Source organism: Pocillopora verrucosa, chromosome 5 (assembly GCF_036669915.1).
Source record: "Pocillopora verrucosa isolate sample1 chromosome 5, ASM3666991v2, whole genome shotgun sequence".
NCBI classification, from domain to species: Eukaryota; Metazoa; Cnidaria; class Anthozoa; order Scleractinia; family Pocilloporidae; genus Pocillopora; species Pocillopora verrucosa.
The window spans coordinates 8,826,215-8,847,643 of NC_089316.1; the positions used below are offsets into that span (position 1 = coordinate 8,826,215).

Here is a 21,429-nt window from a genome sequence, read left to right on the forward strand (position 1 = left end):
TGCAAAAAACAAAATATACAAAAAAAAAGTAAAACAACTGTAGTATCATTCTATAATCAAAAAAGCATTGGAAGTGAGACGACTCTACGGTCATACCTAGTACGACCGAACGATGCTGATGACCAAGCAAAACAGGTTGACGTAGTCCACAGGATTCCCCGTGGATTCGGCAAAGCCTACATCGATAAGAATGGAAGATCTATGCAAGAGAGGATCAGGGAGCACGACAGGAATATCCGACTCACTAGGACGCAGAACTTCGCCATTTCAGAGCTTGCCCACAACACTAGTCACCGCCCGCTCTTGAACGAAATAAAGTTTATTGATCGAGATCCCCATTTCTATACGCGCAAGGTGAAAGAGACAATTCGCATAAGACTTCACCTTAACAACATCAACAGGGACAGTGAGGCAGAAATCTAAGAAGCCTGAATGCTGAAGATCAACAGACACAACAATAGAGGAGCCGTGTGGCAGCGGACAGCTGAGGGAACCTTTCGAAGATGCGCCAATCATAGTCGTGAAATTCCATCCAATCACAACCTCGAACAACAGACCCCGCCCTCATCGTCTTAAGAAGACTAGCAGTATGCATTCGGCACGTCTCGATCCACATCCGAAGTGACCACACTGTGAGACAAACGATAATACCTCTCCTTTGAAAGCATTATTAACCACAATGAAAAACCACAACCTATTTTATAATGTTGCTGAGTATGACAATAATAATTACTACGAGAAAAAAAGAGGACTAAATATATTCACAGACGTACATGTTAATGGAACTAAAGCCCGATCGAAAAATTCTCTCACAACGCGAAGTTAGTCGACATTCAGTCTGAACCACAATAGCGCATATTACTATCTGGTGTCGCAAAGAGTTTGTATATATAATAGGATCCACAGCTTCTCACAGAAATTTTCACTGTATACCTGCAGCAGCAACCTCTTTTAAAGCATACCGTCCTAGTTACTTCACCATCTTCCACTGTAGAATGGCTACCATTGAGCCAGCCCGACCAATATGTGCCACATCTGAATTCCGGAACACACGTTGTTAGCATTTTTGTTCCTGCGGCTCCCATAAAACGGTACCAGCCCGTAGAGAGTTTGTCGTCATCATAGACGTCATGGCTTGTGTTGTATGTGCTCTTTCTTGTAGCGTCACTCAGATTTTTGTAGTGGAAACATGCATCGGCTAGAAGATGAAATGGCAATTGTGGTCGTAAATAAGGGTTTATTGTCATGTGACGTGTGGATTTCGGTTCGGAATTCCTTACGATTAATGATTTGAAACTTTCAAATTTTAAACCATCATGGGTTTGCAATGACGTAACGTGTTTGTTGATTGCAGGAGTTTCAGAGAGATCGAGCAGAAAGCTCGAGTATATACGATTTAAGGGGCATTTGTTCCTCTTCCCCCGCCACTCCTTCCTAAATAAGTCAATGAGCTAGGCTAGTATTCTATGCGGAAGAAAACGCGCGTAATATCGTGCAATAAAAATCAACGAGTACACGTTTTGTTGCTAATATCACTGCTCTATAAGTTCTTTTCTGCTGTAATTAAATGTCGCAAGAACAATACGCATTTTCCCCAATGATCTTTTTTTTTCGGAAGTTTTGTAACTCGCGTTGACTTTTGCCTACGCTGAGTTTCTGTGGGAAGATACGTTTATTAGGTTAAGAACAACCATCTTACTTGAGGTTTCACTGTGTGGTGGATAACAAAAAATGGTCGCCTACTTGAACCCGACGCATAAACGATACGGAGGGATGACGAAGAGCTTTTTTTAAAAAAAAAAAGAAATAGAAAATTTTATGTTTGTTTAAAAACCTGTGATGGTGCAGTTTCCATTCACATTACCAACACGTCTACCACTTAAGCAGAAGTATCGTATGATAAATAAATTATTATGTGATGAGCCGAATTATACACGCATTTTGATTGGTTCTTATATATGGTCTATCGGAAGGCAGACCCTTAGATGACGTCACCATTAACAACATTTTATTTTTCATCGTATCAAACAAATATATTTCCTGTTGTTATGTTTCTGTCCAGTGATAGATCACAAAAGGCGTCAACATGTGGTAAGAACATCGGTAACTCACCCGGCCGCTTTTCGTGTACCGCTCTTTTGCTCTTACCCCATTTTCACGTAAGCTGTGATATATTATTTGGCAGGCGCACGGCATCGCATAATCTATTTATTAAATGAAGCGAAAAAGTAAGCGCAATTAAAAATCACTTCGTTTTTACCTAAACATGATCGTCCATCCCAAGTATATCCTTCTTTGCAGGAGCAATTATATGAGCCATAGGTGTTGATGCAATTTGCATTCACGTCACAGACCGGTTTGTCACTTTTGCATTCATCAATATCTGAGTGAAAAGTAGTTGAAAGTAAACTTAGAAAGCCAGCGGCTCCATACAAAAAAAATTAAGAAATAGGCAAGTGAGATTGCTTCGGTTTTGCTGTACCTCGCTCTGTGATAAGTACAGAAAACGCACGCCCCTTTCTCGACCAATCAGATGAAAAATAAAATCACGACTAGGTCTTCTGACGAAATCGCTAACGCATGAAACGTCAGCTTTGATAGTCTTTACGGTGACCAATTTACTTTATCAATTCAGTTGACAATACTAAATTACCCTGCAACACTCTCCTACAGACGCAGAACTACAGTTTCTTTGGAAACTTACCCCCTTTAATCACGACTGGGTTGCCTGCATTTTCCCGCGTCTTCCCGCGCTTTAAGAAGTTTAGTTGTTTGCACTGAGTTCCCATTGGCTCTTAAAGGCATTTTCCTTCCTTCTGATTGGCCCGTTTTTACGTTTTAAGATACTCAATCGAAGAGCACTTTAGTTCAAATTTTATTAAAGGAAATATCACTTACCTTCCATTTTCATATCACAGTAAACCAACACTGGTTTCCCAATGCCAGTAGGATCCAACCAGTACTTTTTACTGATTGTGTCTTTACCCTCACTTAACTTTATCTCATGGCACGATAACGCTGCTAATTCAGGTAATGAACCTAAGGGGGCTGCGATAAAAAGAAAATGGTACATTCACTGCGGTGAAGTTGTCATATTTTTGAAACAGGAAAAATTCTGGTTTTCATTGAAGAAATGCAAAATGGTTTCTGTGTTTACATAACCTGATGTAAACACGGGGGACGTTGGGAGAACACGAGATAAGCGTAGGAAACCACGACGCGAAGCGGAGTGGTTTCCAGCTTACATCTCTTTTATAAAATAACTAATGAAAGAGGAACGAAAACCGTGTTTACATACGCTCATGTAAAATGGTTTTATGGCCAATCAGAGCGCGCGTACTATTTGAATTATTTATAACATTATTTATATGACAAATAACGATAAACTGTATCACCCTTTGACTCCTACGAGTGACCAAAACAGAATTTCTCCTTACAATATCAATACAATATCAAGCAGACAAGGGATGAGGATAAAAATATTAACTAGGGGATTTTTAGTTGATCCAATACCACGTTCCCCAAACTAACATGACAAGAACTATATGACAGACAGTAAGGAGAATTATAAATTAGATCTTGGGAGTGAAAGGGTTAAACTGCAAACGTACCTCGACCGTTCATGCGTCCCATATAAAACCGTACTTCGTCTGACCGAAAATTGTCAGGGCTTGCTTCCTTTGTTCGGTTGTTTAGTTCACAGACCTTTTCCGCAAATACATAATTATAGCTTTGACATACAACTTCTCTCTCGCAGGCGATATCGCACCTATGAGGGGCTGTTGCTGAAATTCTTTTAAAGACGAATCCCTTGAGAGCCATACCAGGTATGTTAACTTCTTTCTTGCATCTATCTTCAGCGGTAGAAAAGTCCATCAAAGAACAAAGGTAAAGAAAGATGAAGGAGCGAGATGTCCAAAACATTTCCATGACTACGCTGAAACTGTCAAAAAACGATTAGCATTTGTTATTTACAATCGGTTTTACATTCTTCCATTCTAAGTTCTCCATTTTTGTCTTTTACCTTCTCATTTTTTTTCCAATCCTTCATAGTGTTTGTAAACTCTGCAGTGGATGTTACTATCGTCGATATTCTTAAAGGAGTCTCGTGAAAGAAAAGAGAGTGACGCGAAACGATGTGAACTTGAGCTCTTTGTCGAAAGGATCTCAATTGCAATACAGCCTTATAATGTTGTGAAATCAGAATTTGAAAGGATATTTAATTTCATGGGGTAGGAATTCAAAATAGACCGTCACAGACCTTTTGCACATTCGTATCACGTACAGCCTTCAAACTCGCAAGCTCAATTTGCAGCCCCAATGAGAGTTGAGAAATGAATTTTTTCTTGCTCTGCAAGCCGGCAGAGCAGTCATATAGCCCTAGATATCCATCAGTATAACAACGAACTACTAAAAAAGGCTTTTCAGACCTAACTTCAACTTCGCTTTACTTCAGGCGCTCTCAATCGGTCCTTTTGGTAACCATAAAAATGTCTCGCCAAAGGCAGCCTAAAAAGATAAGTCAATCAAGAATTCTGCTTACCTTCTAAAGCACAATTGGTGGGGTTTGTGCAGAAACTCTGAAATCTCAAATTGGGAGGAAGGAAACTGTTTTCTTTTAAAGAGGAACTTTTTGTAAATTTCCTACACAACGCAAGCATTTGCTTTAACACGTAACCTTATATGTAAATACGGGATGCCCTATGAAAGATGATTCTCAGCTTCAGCAAAATAGGAAACCGAAACCGGGAAGTCTTAAGAAGGGACAGTGAAATAATAAATAATTGAAAAGGCTTGACGATAACGTTTCTTCTTTAATTGATTCAACTGAAGAATTTTTGGAAAGCTATACTCTAACGTTTTTTACATAATATCGCAACGGAACCGTGATTTTTCATTTCCTCCCACTTAAGATTCAGGTCCATCTTGAAAGAATTTTTAGTAATTTCAAAATTTTAGCAGCAGACGCATCGATCTACTATGTTTTAACTACAACTTTACTGGTGGACAGAAATGTCAATCACAAACCAATTTAGCTCTGACTCGGAGAAAACAAGTCAAGAATGGATCTTCTTTCAGCGGCGTCCGGGTTATTGTGAAATTTTGTCTTCTAGTCTCAGTGAATAACGAAGTGCTCTTTTTGACATACTTGGCGCACTACCGTACGCAGCCTTTTTTTAGGGTAGCATCTACTTTCTACTTTTCCGCTGTAATTATATCCAGAAATTTCTTACATAATATGACAGTTAAATGGGTATGAAAACAAATGTATTTGTTTGGTTAAAAGTTGGAAGCCATCGTGGCAGAAGCTAGGCTCCTTTGTTAAAGATTTGGTCAATTTAAACGATCAGCAAAAATTCTCATTAGTTTTTAAACTAGGGTCGCCTCTTTTTTATGTCACTTGGTGACAGATTTATAACTTCGCCAAACAAAATAAGCATTAATGCGCCTCGGCCTTGATATTTAATATCTTATTAGCTTGTGGGCGGTTAAAAAGGAAATCTTCTGTAGTTTCCTGTGCACCTATAATTTGGAAAATGCGACTTCTTTCATTTTTAATGATTTCAGAAATGTTTCCAGCTCCTTTACGATAATATGTAATTTATAGCTAGCTCAATTAATCTTCAGCTGACTAGTGTGTGTCTGACAATATTCAGAGGATCTTTCGAATGAAGTGCAAATATTGTCTCGACGCGTATTAAGTTTCCTCCAGTTATGACACATTTGTTATGGAGTCGAATTTTATTAAATTTCATCACGAAAGCTTTGAGTAAAGCGTTTTAAATATGTCATTTCAGATCATCAAAACGTCAAGCTAGAAAATTTGTGAAAACCCTTTTTTCCTTTGTTTATGAATTTCCACATTTAAGTTTCAATTATCAAGATAATATGAATTACAGTTTATATTCTCTTGTTTTTATTATTTAGAAAATATGGAAAGTAAAATTATCTTATTTTCATCTAGGCAGAGAGTTAGCTCTTAGTACCTTCGAAAGCCCTCGGCGATAGCTGTTTATACACACCGGACATCACTGAGGAAATTGTAGCGTTTGAATTCAAGGCCAAATGAGAAAAGACACCATGTTGGTCCATATTACAGGGCATTTTCCATTTCAATACAAAAGAAAATAAAATCCCATACACATAAGTTGGATGAACGCAACATGCAAAATGAAACCACAATGGTACAAATGTTCTTGAAAAATTTCGTATTTTCAGCTCGTTGCCGGTGAAATTGTTGTGAAGAGTAGTTCATAACAGCTTCTTTATTTTTCAGACTCTAAGGGAAAGTCTTTGAATAACTGAAAGTTATGACAGACAAAGGTACAAGAACCGGTGGTACTCACAGCACGGTGTTATACTCCACTTGTGTCTTGGGATTGTCAATGTTAGCTCTCAGGCTTAACTGAGATCACAAGTCAATGCGTTTTTATGAGAGTTAAGACGAGTGGTGTCGAAATCTATTCCACGTAGCGACACAGATGCGAACCATGTTGAGGAAATGATCAATTTATATCGTTTTGGCGTAATGATTGCGGGGAGGATTGAGATGCACTATGGGTCTGTACCTTTTTATTGAAACGATACCCAGGCTTTGAATCGACACAGCTATTCAAAGATCTTGGAAGAAATGAAAGAGCATGCACAAAATGGCCCCTACAGTCCATTCTATCAGTCAGGCTCGGGGATCAAGTACGATCTGCCATAGTTTATTTGGAACGGTAAAGGTTCACATGCGTACATGAGCAAGTCTGATGCCGCCATGTTCGCAATGATATAATTCAGATTTGTCCTCGTCCGTCTGTTTCGCGCTGTAATTGAAACAATGGTAGAGTTTCCAAGAAGGCCAGGATTTTGAGAGTTTTTTAGAGTGAGCTTCAGCCATTTTTCTGCAGTTGGTTTCATCCGCCATCATTGAGGCGACAAAGTAGAACGGCAACTTTGAGACAAGCGCAAATGGTACTTTTTGCCACAAATTGTATTTGGCCATCGGTTCATTCTTATCTAATGCCAATGAAAGTCCATAAAACTTTAGAGCGGTTCACTTTGATCTTGCCAGTTCACACTTGTACTTTGAATATTTGGGGAAATAATCAGAACTGAAATTATCTTACTTTTATCATTAGCGTTTTCCGGGATAAAGGTGTTGTCACCTGTTCTTGTTTCTCAGTAATGGTTATCCATCCTCTTTCGTGCGGGGTTAAGTAAAAAGTAAAGTAAAAAACCGACAAGACACCGACCGCCAGCACTGAACTTGTCGACCTTTTTATAATATTTAATGTGACTAGTACCCACAGCATAAATAGATTAACACATCAAGTGCTCACTCGTATCACAAATATGCCAAAGTACAGTCTTGGTCTTCATATTTGAATGCCTCGCAAGACTACCAATAAGGGACCTTAGGTGGTCATTGAAAGCCTCGGAAATATATGCAGACAAATATCGACAATTGTTCTTGAAAAACTCACGCATCAAACGTTTAGAAATGAATATGTCATGTCCGTCCATGATATTGCTCGATTTTGTTGAGGAGTATTCGGTGCATTTTTCGAATTTTGAGCGGCTTTTCGGAAATTACCATCACCTGGCGGCTTGTAAAATATCTTAGTTTGCTATCGAATTGTGGTAATTTCCATAAACATTAACAACTCCCGTTCCTACATTAATTATGGAGCCAAGAAGCTACAGAGTTTCTACCAAGTTTTGAAAATTGCGTTGTATATAAGAGTAAACTGAAAAAAAATTGCGCTAAAGCATGGTTATCAGAAACTAGACGCTCGAAGGGTGTTCGCTCGAGCTTCGTATCGAGCGTTTCAGTCGAGTATTTACCACGCGTAAAAATTTTTATTGTTTTTTTAGAGGGCACGGTAACGAATCTTGCAATCTGATTGGTTCTTTACCCGGTCAGTATTTTCCTATCTCTGCTCACGGGCCAAGGTAACGCTTTCGTGAGTCGCCGAGTACATCCCAACTTTCGTTGTCATTTTTCATAAATATACCTCGTTTTCCGGCTGGGCAGTATTTTTAAGCAAACACGTCGGTCACTACCTCAAGCCGATAAATAACTTATGAATCCTCTCTTTTCTCTCTATCAAATCACTTTGGTTGACAGAAAAATATTGGTTTCAGAATGAATTTGTAAAACAATAGTGTCATTACGTTGGTTGACAAGCGGCCTATAAACCGTCTGCAATTAATTTTAATCGTTCACAAAAAGTACCCAGAAAGTTGAAACGTGAGGTATTTGGTTATCTGAATTTTCTCGGGCAATTTGTTCATAGTGAAAGAGCGAGCGAAGTTTTAATTTAAGTTCTACAACAAATATACGCTCCCGGTGAGTCTTTCCAATTCCGTTCAATTTGGACATTTGTACCGTAAATTGCACAACAGAAATTGAAGGAATTTTTTGAGAAAAGGCCGCATTAAATTCCCTTGTGTCTCGTTGGAGTGTGCCGTTCGAATTTAGTTTTTGTGAAGGAAAGACCAGAGTTAAACACGCCATTACAGCAAAACGAGCAAACTCTCACAACTTCAAAATAAAAAAATTGAATTTACTCACAATTACTTTCCTCGAAAAACTCACGCATCAAACGTTTAGAAATGAATATGTCATGTCCGTCCATGATATTGCTCGATTTTTTTGGGGAGTATATCTTATATCTTAGTTTGCCATCGAATTGTGGTAATTTCCATAAACATTAACAATTCCCGTTCCTACATTAATTATGGAGCCAAGAAGCTACAGAATTTCTACCAAGTTTTGAAAATTGCGTCACAGTTTTTCACCATACGGACCTCCCAGCCGGCAAATAACATATATATATATATATATATATATATATATAGACACACACACACGAAACCACATCCGGGACCTGGGATGGGGAATTTTCGATATCGATCACTCCAGTGCCACTTGAACCCATTAAAAACCAATAACAGAAACAGGATATTTAACGGACGAGCTAAGCTTTAGATATTTGACCTTACTATTCAAGTTGCTTCTGTCAGTATCCTCATTCAATTCGCTGTTGTTAACGCCACCTTCGAAATTGTGTTCACGAACATTCTTTATTTTTTTCAGCAAGTGAGGTGTTCGTCTCAGCATCATAGGTTGTTGTTAAATCGGCTGTCACAGTTTTGCCAGTATTTTCGTAGTTTGAACTTACATATGGCTCATTTGTTATCTCTTGAGAACTAATATGGACTTTGCACATTTGGCTAGCTTTCAAGTTATGGAGCTCGTGGACCGGCCCATTCCGAAAACGCTCGACATCATTTAGTGTTGGCTTACCACGAACGGCGTGTGCGTTTGTATATAAGATGAGCGTATAAGACAGGAATCTTTGCAAAGCGGTCCTCACAAAACATAGAATTCTATAAATTAAGTTTTTTAAGAAAAGCGAGCTCATGATAACACAAGTTGTCGCACTCTCATCCCCAGTTTCCGCGATTTACGCAAGGAACACCTGGGACCATGACCCCCCTTTTGGCGACCAAGAACGGCTTACATTTTAAGACTCGGGCTTCTAATTAGCTAATCTATTTCACGCACGAAATCTTACCTCGTAAACCTATTTAAAGAAGCAGCATTACTTATCGCCGGGTTCAGAATCATAAGTTTTTCAGAGGGAACAGAGAGGGGGATCACATGAAAGCCTAAGCGGGGCCCCTCGTAGGGGTTAGGGAAAATAATAGGTGGCACAACCCCCCTCCCTCTCCCTCCACCCCTCCCCCCCCTACCCAGGTCCCAGGTGCCAGGTGATAAAAAGTGATCAGTCCCAAAAGTATCATACAAGGCAACAAACCACAAAGGATCGTGAGATACAAAATCTCTCCGTTCAGGTATGTTTAATTATGTGCTTTCGTCGAGTCTAAGAATCGTAAACTATAACAAGTACAAAGTCTTGTAATGGAATAACTTAGGCGGCAATTATAACTCTGCAAGCGGTAAACAGCTATACTTCAAAGCCAACTAAAAAAGTTATATCAATTAAGAACGTCAGTTTTCTTATTAATGACTACAAACAAATTGTTTGGTTTGTATTGTGGCTGTTTGAACAACGTTTCTCTCGTTAACGTCAGAATTAACAGATGCCATTCTTAAATTATGCTTCCTAAGAATGAGATATTTTCGATTCTGCTTAAGTTATACGCGTTCTTGAACACAAACAATCTCTAACTCCGTTCCGCATGGAAAACACAGTGTTTTATTGTTTCTCTATAAGTACACGATCGTTGTGTTAACAGTTTGCATTTTAATCATTTTGTTGCCGTTTCCTGTCGTGTAAATTGAGCAGTTTGACAACGACTTTGCGAAAGTTTTCCATGTTGGCGAAATGCCTGAAATTTCTACAAAAGGTAAGCGAGAATTGAGCTCACTAATTGTTAGTTAAGTGAGAAAGTGATATTGCTAAGACAAGAAACGTATTTTGCATAAACAGAATATTTAAGTGAACACAGTGTTAACTGTCGTGAGTTTACTTAGCGCTTACTTCGCATGACTTAGGGGACCAGCTTAATTAACACAATCAGACAAACTGCGACGTTCTCAGGTCTAAGAGAGCCATGCGCCAATTTAGTATTAGTTCATCATTGACGGTTCACGATTAAAACTCGAGTATAAACGAGAAAGAAACATAAGTTTCATGACGCATATCGTAATCATTCATTTGAACAAAGCTGTTCCTACTGATGCTTGAATTTCATCACTAATAAGTTGCTCGCAGGTACCCGACTTTTCTCTCTTTGATTATCAGCTTCTAACTTCTCCTTACGATTGAAATACATTGCTAAACAAGCAAGTAATCAGAGTTAGAAAAACTTTTAAATTGCCGATACTATTTTAATATATTCCGATAAATTCTTAAGGGTAGGTAAAGAGGAAATGTGTTGTTATTTGTTAGGAAGTTGATTTGAGGATCGCAAGAGTAATTAGATACAGACGTTACTGAGACACTAGTGCCAAACGACGTACGGATGCAATTTTGCTTTTCTTCCACGAGCGCTTTTTTTAACTCCATTTCCTGTCAGCCAAACAAGAGAAGCTTGAGTTGAAAGGAGGTTATATGCGAAGGCGTGGGGCGAGAGAGAGCCGGAAAAAAAAAAAACCAAATAAAAGCAGGGGGAATGGGACGGAAAGTTACTTGTCTTCCCCTCCCCTTTCCCTCAGTGCTCATAAACGTTTTCAGTTATTATTATTCCTTTTTTTGCAAAAAAAAAGCAAAAAAACTCTTTTAGCATATCGTTATACTGCCCGCAACAATCAGATCGCCACATTTGGGTATGTATCTGGCACCAATCAGATCACAGCATTGAGGTATGCTTGCGCTAATCAGAGCGTCAGGGTATCGTCCTTCATGCCAATCATGTCATAAAATTGGGGTACCGCAATGTGTTGCGACGGAATCAACTCTACATTGACACACACAAAGAAAGACATTAACAAAATTATGTGGAAGAGTATTTTTGAGGCAACTTGCTGTCACTGAGCAATTTTGATTTTGTCTCTGACGAAGGAAAGGCAGTAAGCATCATCATATCCTGCGAGAAGGCCTTTGTTTGGTCTCGTCACGCAGCAAGGGAGAAACCGCGTTGCGTGACGAGACCAAACAATGGCTGTGAATGAGACTACAGGAAGCGTGGCACCAATGCAGTTTATTTTTGCCAGCAGTTATTCAGACACCAGTGGTAATGTGCCATAAAATACGTATGTATGAGTTTATTTCAGATAACTTGGACGGTTTTTTCTTTCTACTGAGAGATATTTCATTGAAATCTTTTGAAAGTAAAGGTTCTATTTCTTTTACAAAAATGCAAACATCAGTTACTTGGTATCTCATTGCAAACCACCAATCCGAAAAATCACTCTTGCATGCGAAGCATGTCCATCTTCAAATATGTCTCGCCGTAAGCCTTCGGGTCACTCCCGCTAAGCTGAAAGGATAGAGTAAGGAATGCCCCAGGTTTCTCGGTGCTGAGCATGTTTTAAAAAAACAATTAAGCTTAACAGGCACATTACTACCACGCTCACAGAATTTCAAACTCCGACCGAACAACGCACGTGCTAAGCGCCGAAGGGAAAAAAATAGGTGTTCCCGTAGTGACGTCGATAAGGAAGTTTAGTTGACATCTTTCCCGGCATCTGAATGAGATTTACCTTCTAAACTATTTTGCACCGAGTAGAACGGTACAAGCAACGACAAAATGTCCTAATTCAGTGTGTTGTATACCAGCAGCGTTACATTTGAAGATCTCTCAAAAGATCTTGTCAGCGGCTTTCCCAAACGCCCAATCAGTTGAATAATTATAGCCTCTTGCAGCAGTTGTAATCTCCCTCCCCTACCTTTTCACGTCCATGCGCTGTTTGGTCAGAACCAATTTTCTACTGTCTATTTAAAGTATCGTTTATAGAAATGACGTCACAAATGTTCAATACTTTGCACTTTGGCTCTGTGCTGAAAAATTCATGAGTCATTTCTATTGTTAGTAAAATAGAATGATTGATTGTCATTGGTTGAGATTTCAGTTTAACCAGATTTTCAAAGAGGACGGTTTTCTGGGAGTTCATAATAAAGTGGAACCATGTTCAGGCCTAGGTTGCCGCCGATACGCTGTTGGCATGACCATAATAGTGCTACATGACAGGTTAGATTACGTGACACCGGAAATGACCGGTGGACTCTGAAGTAATAATGATAACGTGTAACTGATTTAGCGGGCATTAAATTCCGACGACAGCCACGACGACAGCCGACTTCGACTTCTCCCTTAACACGTAGTTTTATCAACTAAAACAAAGTGTGAAAGAAGCTTTGTCGATAAACATGTGTATAACCTCTTAAAGCGATAGACTGAGGTGAGTTGAGAAGTTATATACATTCATTGTGTGACGCAAATTCTTGACGAAATTACAGCTATATTCGCTTCCTTACGGACTATGTACGTAAACGAGGGCAAAATCGCATGAAAGGTGTTTTAAAATTTCCATTCAATAAAAAACAAGGGCGATAAAGCGTTTCGTGAGGCAGAATATTCTTTGCTATGTAAAACACCCTATTAATACAAAAAAGAATTTGAACCTTTCCAAGATCTCGCAAACAAGTATTAGCTGATTCAGGGAGTTAAGTTTTAGAAATTTAAAGCTGATTTTCCTGACACTTCTGTGAAGCATTTATGTTTGAGCAAGGACATAGTAATTTGTTTCTACTGAGCATCTTCGAAAATAAAGTCGGTTGTCCAGGGTTTAGCTATCACAAAAAGTTTCCCAATTTTGACAGTCTTGCTTCGTTGACGGATTCTTCGAACTTGCATGTCGTTTCGAGTACCTTGTTCAGAGTGTTTAGAATTGTTTTGGTTTGTGATCAGGTTGAGGGCCTACAATGTCATGCATGCAGTTTCCCTTAAGCTCGTGTTAACAGTTGATGAAACGATTAGCTAACAATAACTTCCACTGACCTTGCCCTAAAACCGAACTGGTTTTCGAAAGCTGTTCAAGTACGTTTTTATTCATTTGTGAAAATCTTGTGAAAGTGTTGGTTTAGATTTCCGATAAAAAATGTTAAAACTTTCAAGGTCAATCGGCTCGCATACCCACTCACATCTATCGATGGTGCTTATGAAAGCGTGTACTATATAGACTATATAGAGTTATTACAGTATGAGAGTTAGTCAGAGAGCCAAGAGAAGAGAGGAAAGAGAGATGAAACCACTCTAAATACAACTGTGACAGAAAACGCAAATAAACAGAATTGAAAGGGACAGGCAGGGATTCGTTTCTGTATCCAGCAAATCGAGGTATGCTTTGCAGCAACTTTAATTTTCACGCACGTTTCATTAACCTCATATCGCCAAATAAAATCTTCCCAATTTTATTGTTTGTTTACAATTTGTAAAAGTTCTTTTTAAAACATGGCTTTACAACTTAACTGAATTACCGATTTTTCTTTTTTTTTTTTTTTTTTTATTTAGCGAGAGTTTCAAAACTTATTTTTATCAAAGCATCATGTGAACTAACCCTAAATAAGCTTGTGCGGGCAAAATATTTTCAAGTTTATCTCTCATTAGTATTACAGCCGTCTCAATATCAAAGATCTAACAATCCTTTTCAATTGTTGATTTAATACACACTGTGCATTTGTTATCATGTTTCACAAACAAAGTTAAATTCATCATTTCCTTGAAAATAATAGTAAGTTTAAGTTCAACTAAAACATGATTCTTATCCTAAGACGCTTTTTAGTTAAACAGAAACTTTAATTTGAATTTACATAACAAGAATCTCCTTTGTTATGTTTCTACTCGAAGAAACGTGACTGAAATAGAAAATTCTGGACCGGAAAAAACATGCACAGCCAGCTTTGTAAGGGAGGTGTGATTTCCGCTTGTTGTTAACACTGCTGAGTTTTTCTGGATCACGCCTGCCACCATGAATCAAAATTATAAGAGACATGTTTTTGGAACGTCTGTAAAATATTTACAAACACAACTCAATTCGAGAAATGTAGTCATCTGCAGGATCCCACGTTCTGCGTAGCACAGCACAGTCGGCGGAGTGGCCTCCAGTCGAAAAAGCACTATGTGTCACTTCCTTGAGACAAATGGAATCCGTCAGTAAACATGTACGGAGTCGAACCACATCCGATTTCGCGTCTATGCGCTCTGTCAACTGAGTCGTGGATGAAGAATTCATTAGCGAGTTAACTTGGGTCATACATTTGGGGCAATTACTATGTAAAGAATTTTGAGTGTCGAGCATAATCCGTGTTTCCGTCCCCTCTTTTGAGAGATTTTCAATCGAACTTCGAGGGTAATCCGGTATTGAAGTGGTTTTCTTTACTTCGCTCTATGGATTGATCTAAAAAACCCACCCACCATCACAATTCCGTGCTTGAGGCAGTTTGCTTTAATTTGCTTTGAATTCTCATTGGCTCTTCAGTTGATATTTTCCTTGATTCTAATTGCCTACAATAAAGGTTTTGGTTCCCTAACACTCAAATGAAAAACGCTCTTGTCGAAGCTTTAGGATTAAACCGTTGAAAAAAAAAACTGAAGACATTATTCTCAAAGAAGATATAAGCAGAATTGAGCATTGCTTATGTTAACTGACTTCATTGGTGGAGTATGAAATAAAACTTCGTTCTGGGTATGGACCGGTTTGGCCAGTCCGTACCAATAATTGTGATATGCGCCACGTTATAACTGTGATAACGGTCCACATGTGTCAAGCTCTCGGTATTTAAAATCAGGAGACGAGTATAATAAACGGTAAATTTCCGTAGAATCCCATACTGCTCTAAAACAAAACCTTAGTCCCAATGGCAACCCATTTTTTTCGCCATCGTTTTGTTTGATGTACAACACTGTTTGTAGAAAACTGACAAAATTTGATGTTTAAATCCTTTCAAAATCTTTATCAAATCCAAGCCTTCGCCGATCCACGGCATTATCAGGGATACGAAAAATGTTCCGCGTAGGGTTTTAATACAAAAATAAATTTAAAACGTGTAAAATCGAAATGCTAGGAGTAAACTGATATATAAGATAAATGATATAGTTCAACGAACTGCATGTATACATAATGAAGTGTGTGGTTGTACAAACATCTTGCCAAATATCGCTATCCCTACTCATGATGTCATCAGTGAATAGTTTGGCCCACGTCGAGAAATATGTCAGAATGGTAAATTCAGTTGACAGATAGCTCTGATGTTCGCTCCAGGTGATTCCTCAATATTGAACTACTCATCTTGTACTGCGCATAACATCGCGTATTTAGGTGAATAAGCACGTGCGCATTCTAGGAACATCACGAATTGTTTCAATCAGTGTTAAACAGCTAAGATGGTATTTTGCTCTTAAACGGGCACGGTCACCTATATTTTTAATTACGATTCTCGAAACAGAGATTTGGTAGGGAAAAGTTTCAAAAAGATCGCTTGACAACTTTTATTTCTAAAAAACTCACCTTAACACTTTAACTCCCAGGATCTGATTATTAATTCTCCCATCTAGCTGCCACACATTCCCATGTAAATAAGTCACAAGAATTTGGTATTACATCAGGACCACCAATCTCTACCTGATAAGTTTGAATATCCTCATTACATGTTGGCTGGGTAATATAGGATTATCATAGGGAGAAGGTACACTTCTAAAAGTTAAAGGGTTAAGCTATCATCTTTCAAGGTGGCAAGGAATCTTCAGTTGATCATGCGACTTAATTCAGACCTGTATTTCGATTTTCCTGTAACGTTTTTCGAAAAAGAGAGAAAACGGAAAAAAAAAACAATAACAACAACCGTACTCAAGGCTATTCGCAATCTCAGAGGACACTTCGCGACATTTGCTCTCTTAGAGGATAAATGTAAATGCTTATGAAAAAGGGCCTTTCATATTTATAGTTTACCCGTCAAATTCATCGACTAAACCATTATTTCAATTATCAAGACAATACTCGCCTCAGAAATAAAAGGTGATTAAGCCTTTGTCTCGTAGGTGGTAATTTTCCTTTTAAAATACTCATTAGCCACACAAAATATTCACGCCCATTCAGCTTCAAAATATTCACCTGCTTTGCTACACTCAACATGTTGTATTCAACGGCATGCGAAATCATATCTTGTTGATCACCCAGGTTCAAAATCTTCTGAACGGCCATCTTGAAAACGAGTAAGTTTTGTTGGGTTTTGGATACTTTCGTTTCTTTATGCTAGTTAAAGTTACTGTTGACGCTTTTCCTATATAAAATCATTTTCACTAGTTGGAACAAATCTTAAACAAATCTTACATTTTACATTATCGGTTGAGGGCAATGGCTGCTGATCGCTCAGTTTGGTTTCATACTGCAAAACCGCAAAAGTGTTCATTTATGGTGTTTTAAAGGTCCACTACAAAAGCCAGATGTTAGCCACCTTGCTGTGGTCGATATGGCAACCGATAAGCGAAGAGGATTTTATTTATCACACGTGGGTTGTAGTCCGTATTATGCATGGTGATTATGAGTACGCTCAATCGAGTGAGTCTCGTTTCTGCAGGTCTCAAATTTTGGTTCTTTATTTCTGGATCTTACCGCTCACTGCGAAAGTTTATAGTCATGAAAGAGTTTCGTTTTAAAAACGGTTAACTGAAGAGAAAGATAGAAGGAAATTTGGGAATTGTATTATGTATTTTGGATTCGTTCCCATCGCATCTCTTGAAATGACAAATTCGAACACTTTGTGTTTATCAAAAGCAATAAGATAACCTTTCTAAATGCGCCTTTTTGACGAGTCTTAATCAGTGTTTATGCATGGTGATTAAAGGAAATTTCAGCAATGATACAGAAGCTTTAATTTGTAATTTTTTCGTTATTTTTGTTATCATTATTTTTATTTTGTCTGTTTCGTTACAGCGCCATTCAGTCAAGCCTGAGAATGCACTATAGAGCTTTTTTAAAAATACTTAATGGCATCACGCCAGAATGCAGACTTCCTTTCTACTCATTTACATTTTATCATGATGCCAACTTTCCTTTACTCTTAGCCATGATGCTTCTTGTAACATGAGCACATGAGGCTTATGTTTAGAAATCGAATCTTTTCTTTTAGACAACTTTCCCCAACTCTAAACCACAACACGTTGGTGCAACCTGAGAATCTGCATTTAATGAGTACTGAAGTCATTCAATAAGCCAAGAGTCTTATTCGACAACATCCCCGCATTGTTCAGGCAATATTTCCAATAATATAACCTTCTATAATTGAATTTTCCTCACTTCTCTTGGCAGGGAAGAGGGATGGTAATAAATTAAAAGGTGATAATGTATAATGACCGGTTTCGTGTTCTTTCAGACGCAGCATCCGGGAGTTTGGCAGTTTTCACAGCTATCAGTGGCGTGGCTATTTTTGTGTTGATACGCTGGTACAGAAATAAGACTCGTGGACACGAAATGGACCTACCACCAGAACAGCAATCTGTTGAAGTAGAGGTAACTTGTAAATTTTTCTTTTTGACTTCGTTTACTCTCCTATTTGAACAAATTTACAAGAGATCTGTCTTTCAAAATCATAGGACACCATTAAATTCCTAGTTAGCAGTACGCGCCCTCGATGAACGCAAGATTTCAGGCTGTTCAAAATAAAGTGAATGGCTGCAAATAGCGATCGGTAGTTCTTCCGATTGTCTCCAATTTTTTCGTAACTTGCCGGCTCTATTAAAAAGATAGTTTCAGTTTCAGATATTTTATAAAGTACATTATCAAAAAGACTTGTATGGTTGTTTCTGTGTGAGATATCCAAGAGCTATGGCGAGGACAGGCGAGGCGTTGCGAAACTGAAAAGAAGAACATAATCTTAAAAGATTACGAATAAAAATTGTGGTTTGACCATTCTTCCAGTTTCCATTTGACGATAATGGACCGTTAAGGGCTTTAATCCCACAAATTGTAAGTCTGTTTTTAAACCTGTCAGGAGTGTCACAAAGATTCATTGTATTGGTAAAACGAGTATGTTTCCCACCTAAATGTGTTTTACCTAGAGCCTGGTGATATTCATTGTGCAGTTAAACTTTGAACGAACATTCAGACCCGCGGAACCTTCGATGTGCTGAGTCTGATGTAGAATTAAGTAAAATGAATTTAGCCATTTTCCAAACTGAAGAACGGAATTTATTCGGGCTTTTCAATTTATCGCAATTGGCACAAAAAGAAAGGTCGTAAGCTGAATCCAGTTAAGAAATATGTTCAGCATGTTTCTTTACTCGACTACACAGCTCCAAATACGTTCACTACCTAAATCTATCTACCGGATTCATTTTGGGGACTGTTGATCCTTACAGCAGACAAGAAAGTTGTCTTTCATGAACCTAGAAATAGCCCGCTGTCACCAAACAGTTCTCTGCAGCTCAGATAAAAGCATTGTACTACGGAAGGCCTGAGGCCCGAAGCTTCGCGTAAAAAACAATCTTTCTTTTATTTGTGTGTGTTCTACGCTTGTACCAAATATTTCTCTAATCGACAACCGAGCGAAATTGCTTAACATGATTCTAGTTCATTTGTACAAACTAAATCCTGCAACACTTTCAACATTTCTTACATCTAAAAGAAGGTAAACTGGCGTTTTCTCAAACGCACCATTAATTAGCAAAAGTCGACTTTTCTCTTAGAGTTGTAAACAACATGCATCCCTTAGCTGCTAACCTACGATGTTTAAAACGGAATTTATTGCAGGCTTTGAAAGGCAAGCATGTTTAATGTTACCAGGCCCAAACAAGACAAAAAAATAAACCGCTGTTTAAGAGTTTTTTTTAGGGCTGTGGAGACAAGATGGGGTGTCTAAGGAACTACTCTACTTGTATTAACTATAAGAACTTTTAAATTTTCGTGTATATCACGGAGAGAAAGGGGATGTTATTTGGACAAGTTGCACCACTCAGATTGAGAACAAATTGCCTTTATGCACTGTATAGTCCGATAGACAAGACTTATAGAAAGTGAAATTTTAGACTAACCAAGGAACTTTTTCACAGGGTACTGACGGAGCTCGCGGACCACGCTGTCATCTGAAATAATTGCAAGGCAATATCCGGATGTTACCACTGTGTATGAAAGCTTTCTCCGCGGAGTAAAACTGTCAGGTTAGTGAGATTCACAGATTTTAGCCCTTAAACCCTCTCGCTCCATATACATGTATGTCCACTCAAATGATCAGTCTTGGAAATGAAAATGTAGATGCCGTTGGATTCAAACGGCCTACGCATGATGAAAGAGAGAAGAAGATGATAAGCGACCAGTTCGTGGGCTGAAAAATGAAATACTTATTGCTGCGGATGTGATAAAAAAAGAGATGCACTATTGATATTGTGTTCAACAAAACGTCTGCGGAGTTTTAAACTTGTTCGGTGGTTTGCAATATTGAACTCCCATGATCCAATTTTAAGGCTTTCAAAGTGTAAAGGCAATTAGAAGTTGTTAGTTCTTCTGGTCGTTCTTACTTTCGACCTATTAACAGCATTCATATTAAACTATCAGTTTAAATATAATTTTTGACAGCAGAAGCTTAGCTTGGTTCAGTCCAACACATCTATTTTATTTTTCGTTTTTCTAACAGGGGACGGTCCTTGCCTAGGAACAAGGGATCCAATCAGTAAGAAGTACACGTGGCTGACATATAACCAGGTAAATGTCGGCAGCAAAATAATAAAGTAAAACACTGGGAATAACTTTCGAGCATTGCTACCTCACGCAATAGACAGGGCCGCCATTAGTGGGGAGAATAAATGCCGAAATGAAAATGTCGCCCCCCTAAATAAAGGCATTTGATAGCTGATAGTTCACCATTCCCTCATATCTTCAGTTATAGTCCCGTCACCTGAAAATGTGATGCCCTAATAAAGTACCAAGGTATTTGTCTTATATACGGTACGGGGTTGCCAAAAAGAAGACCCTTCAAACTAACTTTTCGTCTAAAAGTTCCATTTTATTTGCCCGATATTGTAAACATTATTTCTCCCCCAGGTTCATGAGAGGGCAACGTTCGTTGGCGCGGGCCTGGTCGCTTTAGGTTGCGAGCCCTCACAACAGACCTTCATTGGGATCTATGGACCAAACCGAGTGGAGGTGAGCTGTGAAATTTGTGAGGTGTGAAATGTGAAATATGAAACTGCAATTATCTATGGGAACCATCTTCTTTTAGCAAAGTTTGAATAATGCAATTAACTAAGGGAAGGGGTAGGTTGGGGAACGGACGTAAACAAAGCCGCGAACTGTTAACGTCTTGCACAGTTTTTAACCATTTAACTGCCTTGAGTGACCAGGACAGATATTTCTCCCTACAACGGCAGCACAATATCAAGCAGATCACTGATGGAATAGCTAATTGATCCCATACGAAATTCTCTAAACTAACAACATAAGAGTTGTACGGAAGACAGTAAGAAGAATAGCAAATGAAATCATGGGAGACTTGAAAGCAGGAGAAAATATTTTTATCCCTCTGGGGACAGACGCTGATGATTTTTTAAATTTTTCTTTCTTTTTCTTGTAGTGGGCTTTAACTGATCGGGGTTGTCAGATGTTCTTCAATGATTTTCCGTGCCAGTGTACGATACTCACGGCGCTGAAGAATGCATCTACATCATAAACCATGGTGAGAAATTGAGATCATATGCAATATAATCGCCATCTTTAAGCCACTCTAATACAGGGTGTGGCTAACACACATGGGAAAGGGAAGTGGAGAGATATTAATATGGCAAGAAGTATCATCTATGGAAATTTCCAGGTTAATGCAGCGCTTATAAAGAGGGTGGCAGTATCGGGACGGTGATTGTAAAAACATTATTCAATTGATTGATTCATTATTCAAATTCGCGTAACCTCGCTATGGACTGGCATTTCGCCCAAGGAGTAACAATTATCTTAGACACCTAAGGTAATATCTAAGTAGA

At 38.5% G+C, this 21,429-nt stretch overlaps 1 protein-coding gene and 1 long non-coding RNA gene across 3 annotated transcripts; one reads left to right on the top strand and one right to left on the bottom strand.

The window, feature by feature from the left end:
* Positions 1–8: 8 nt before the first annotated feature.
* LOC131799385 (uromodulin-like) lies at positions 9–6,370 on the bottom strand. 2 transcript variants are annotated; one of them, XM_059117109.2, is made up of 5 exons: positions 6,348–6,370; positions 3,612–3,943; positions 2,899–3,048; positions 2,261–2,383; positions 9–1,198 (listed from the first exon to the last, which is right to left on the bottom strand). In XM_059117109.2, exons 2-5 carry the CDS (start codon positions 3,928–3,930, stop codon positions 834–836), a joined length of 957 nt encoding a protein of 318 aa, XP_058973092.2. In that variant the 5' UTR covers positions 3,931–3,943; positions 6,348–6,370; the 3' UTR covers positions 9–833. The 2 variants fall into 2 exon arrangements, with proteins under 2 accessions (XP_058973092.2, XP_066022888.1); XM_066166791.1 differs by lacking the exon at positions 6,348–6,370 and adding an exon at positions 4,544–4,658.
* A 3,878-nt stretch (positions 6,371–10,248) lies between these two features.
* Positions 10,249–21,060, top strand: LOC136280932 (uncharacterized). Its single transcript, XR_010717474.1, has 6 exons — positions 10,249–10,365; positions 17,835–17,971; positions 19,510–19,617; positions 20,091–20,158; positions 20,498–20,599; positions 21,027–21,060. It is a non-coding gene; the product is annotated as an uncharacterized lncRNA (long non-coding RNA).
* Positions 21,061–21,429: the final 369 nt, after the last annotated feature.

Coding starts and splice junctions, on each gene's coding strand:
- LOC131799385 (XM_059117109.2), bottom strand. CDS start 3,930: ATGGAAATGTTTTGGACATCTCGCTCCTTCATCTTTCTTTACCTTTGT. Junction 3,049..3,611: donor GGGACGCATGAACGGTCGAG/GTACGTTTGCAG, acceptor TTTTTATCGCAG/CCCCCTTAGGTTCATTACCT. Junction 2,384..2,898: donor CTGTGATATGAAAATGGAAG/GTAAGTGATATT, acceptor CTTTTCACTCAG/ATATTGATGAATGCAAAAGT.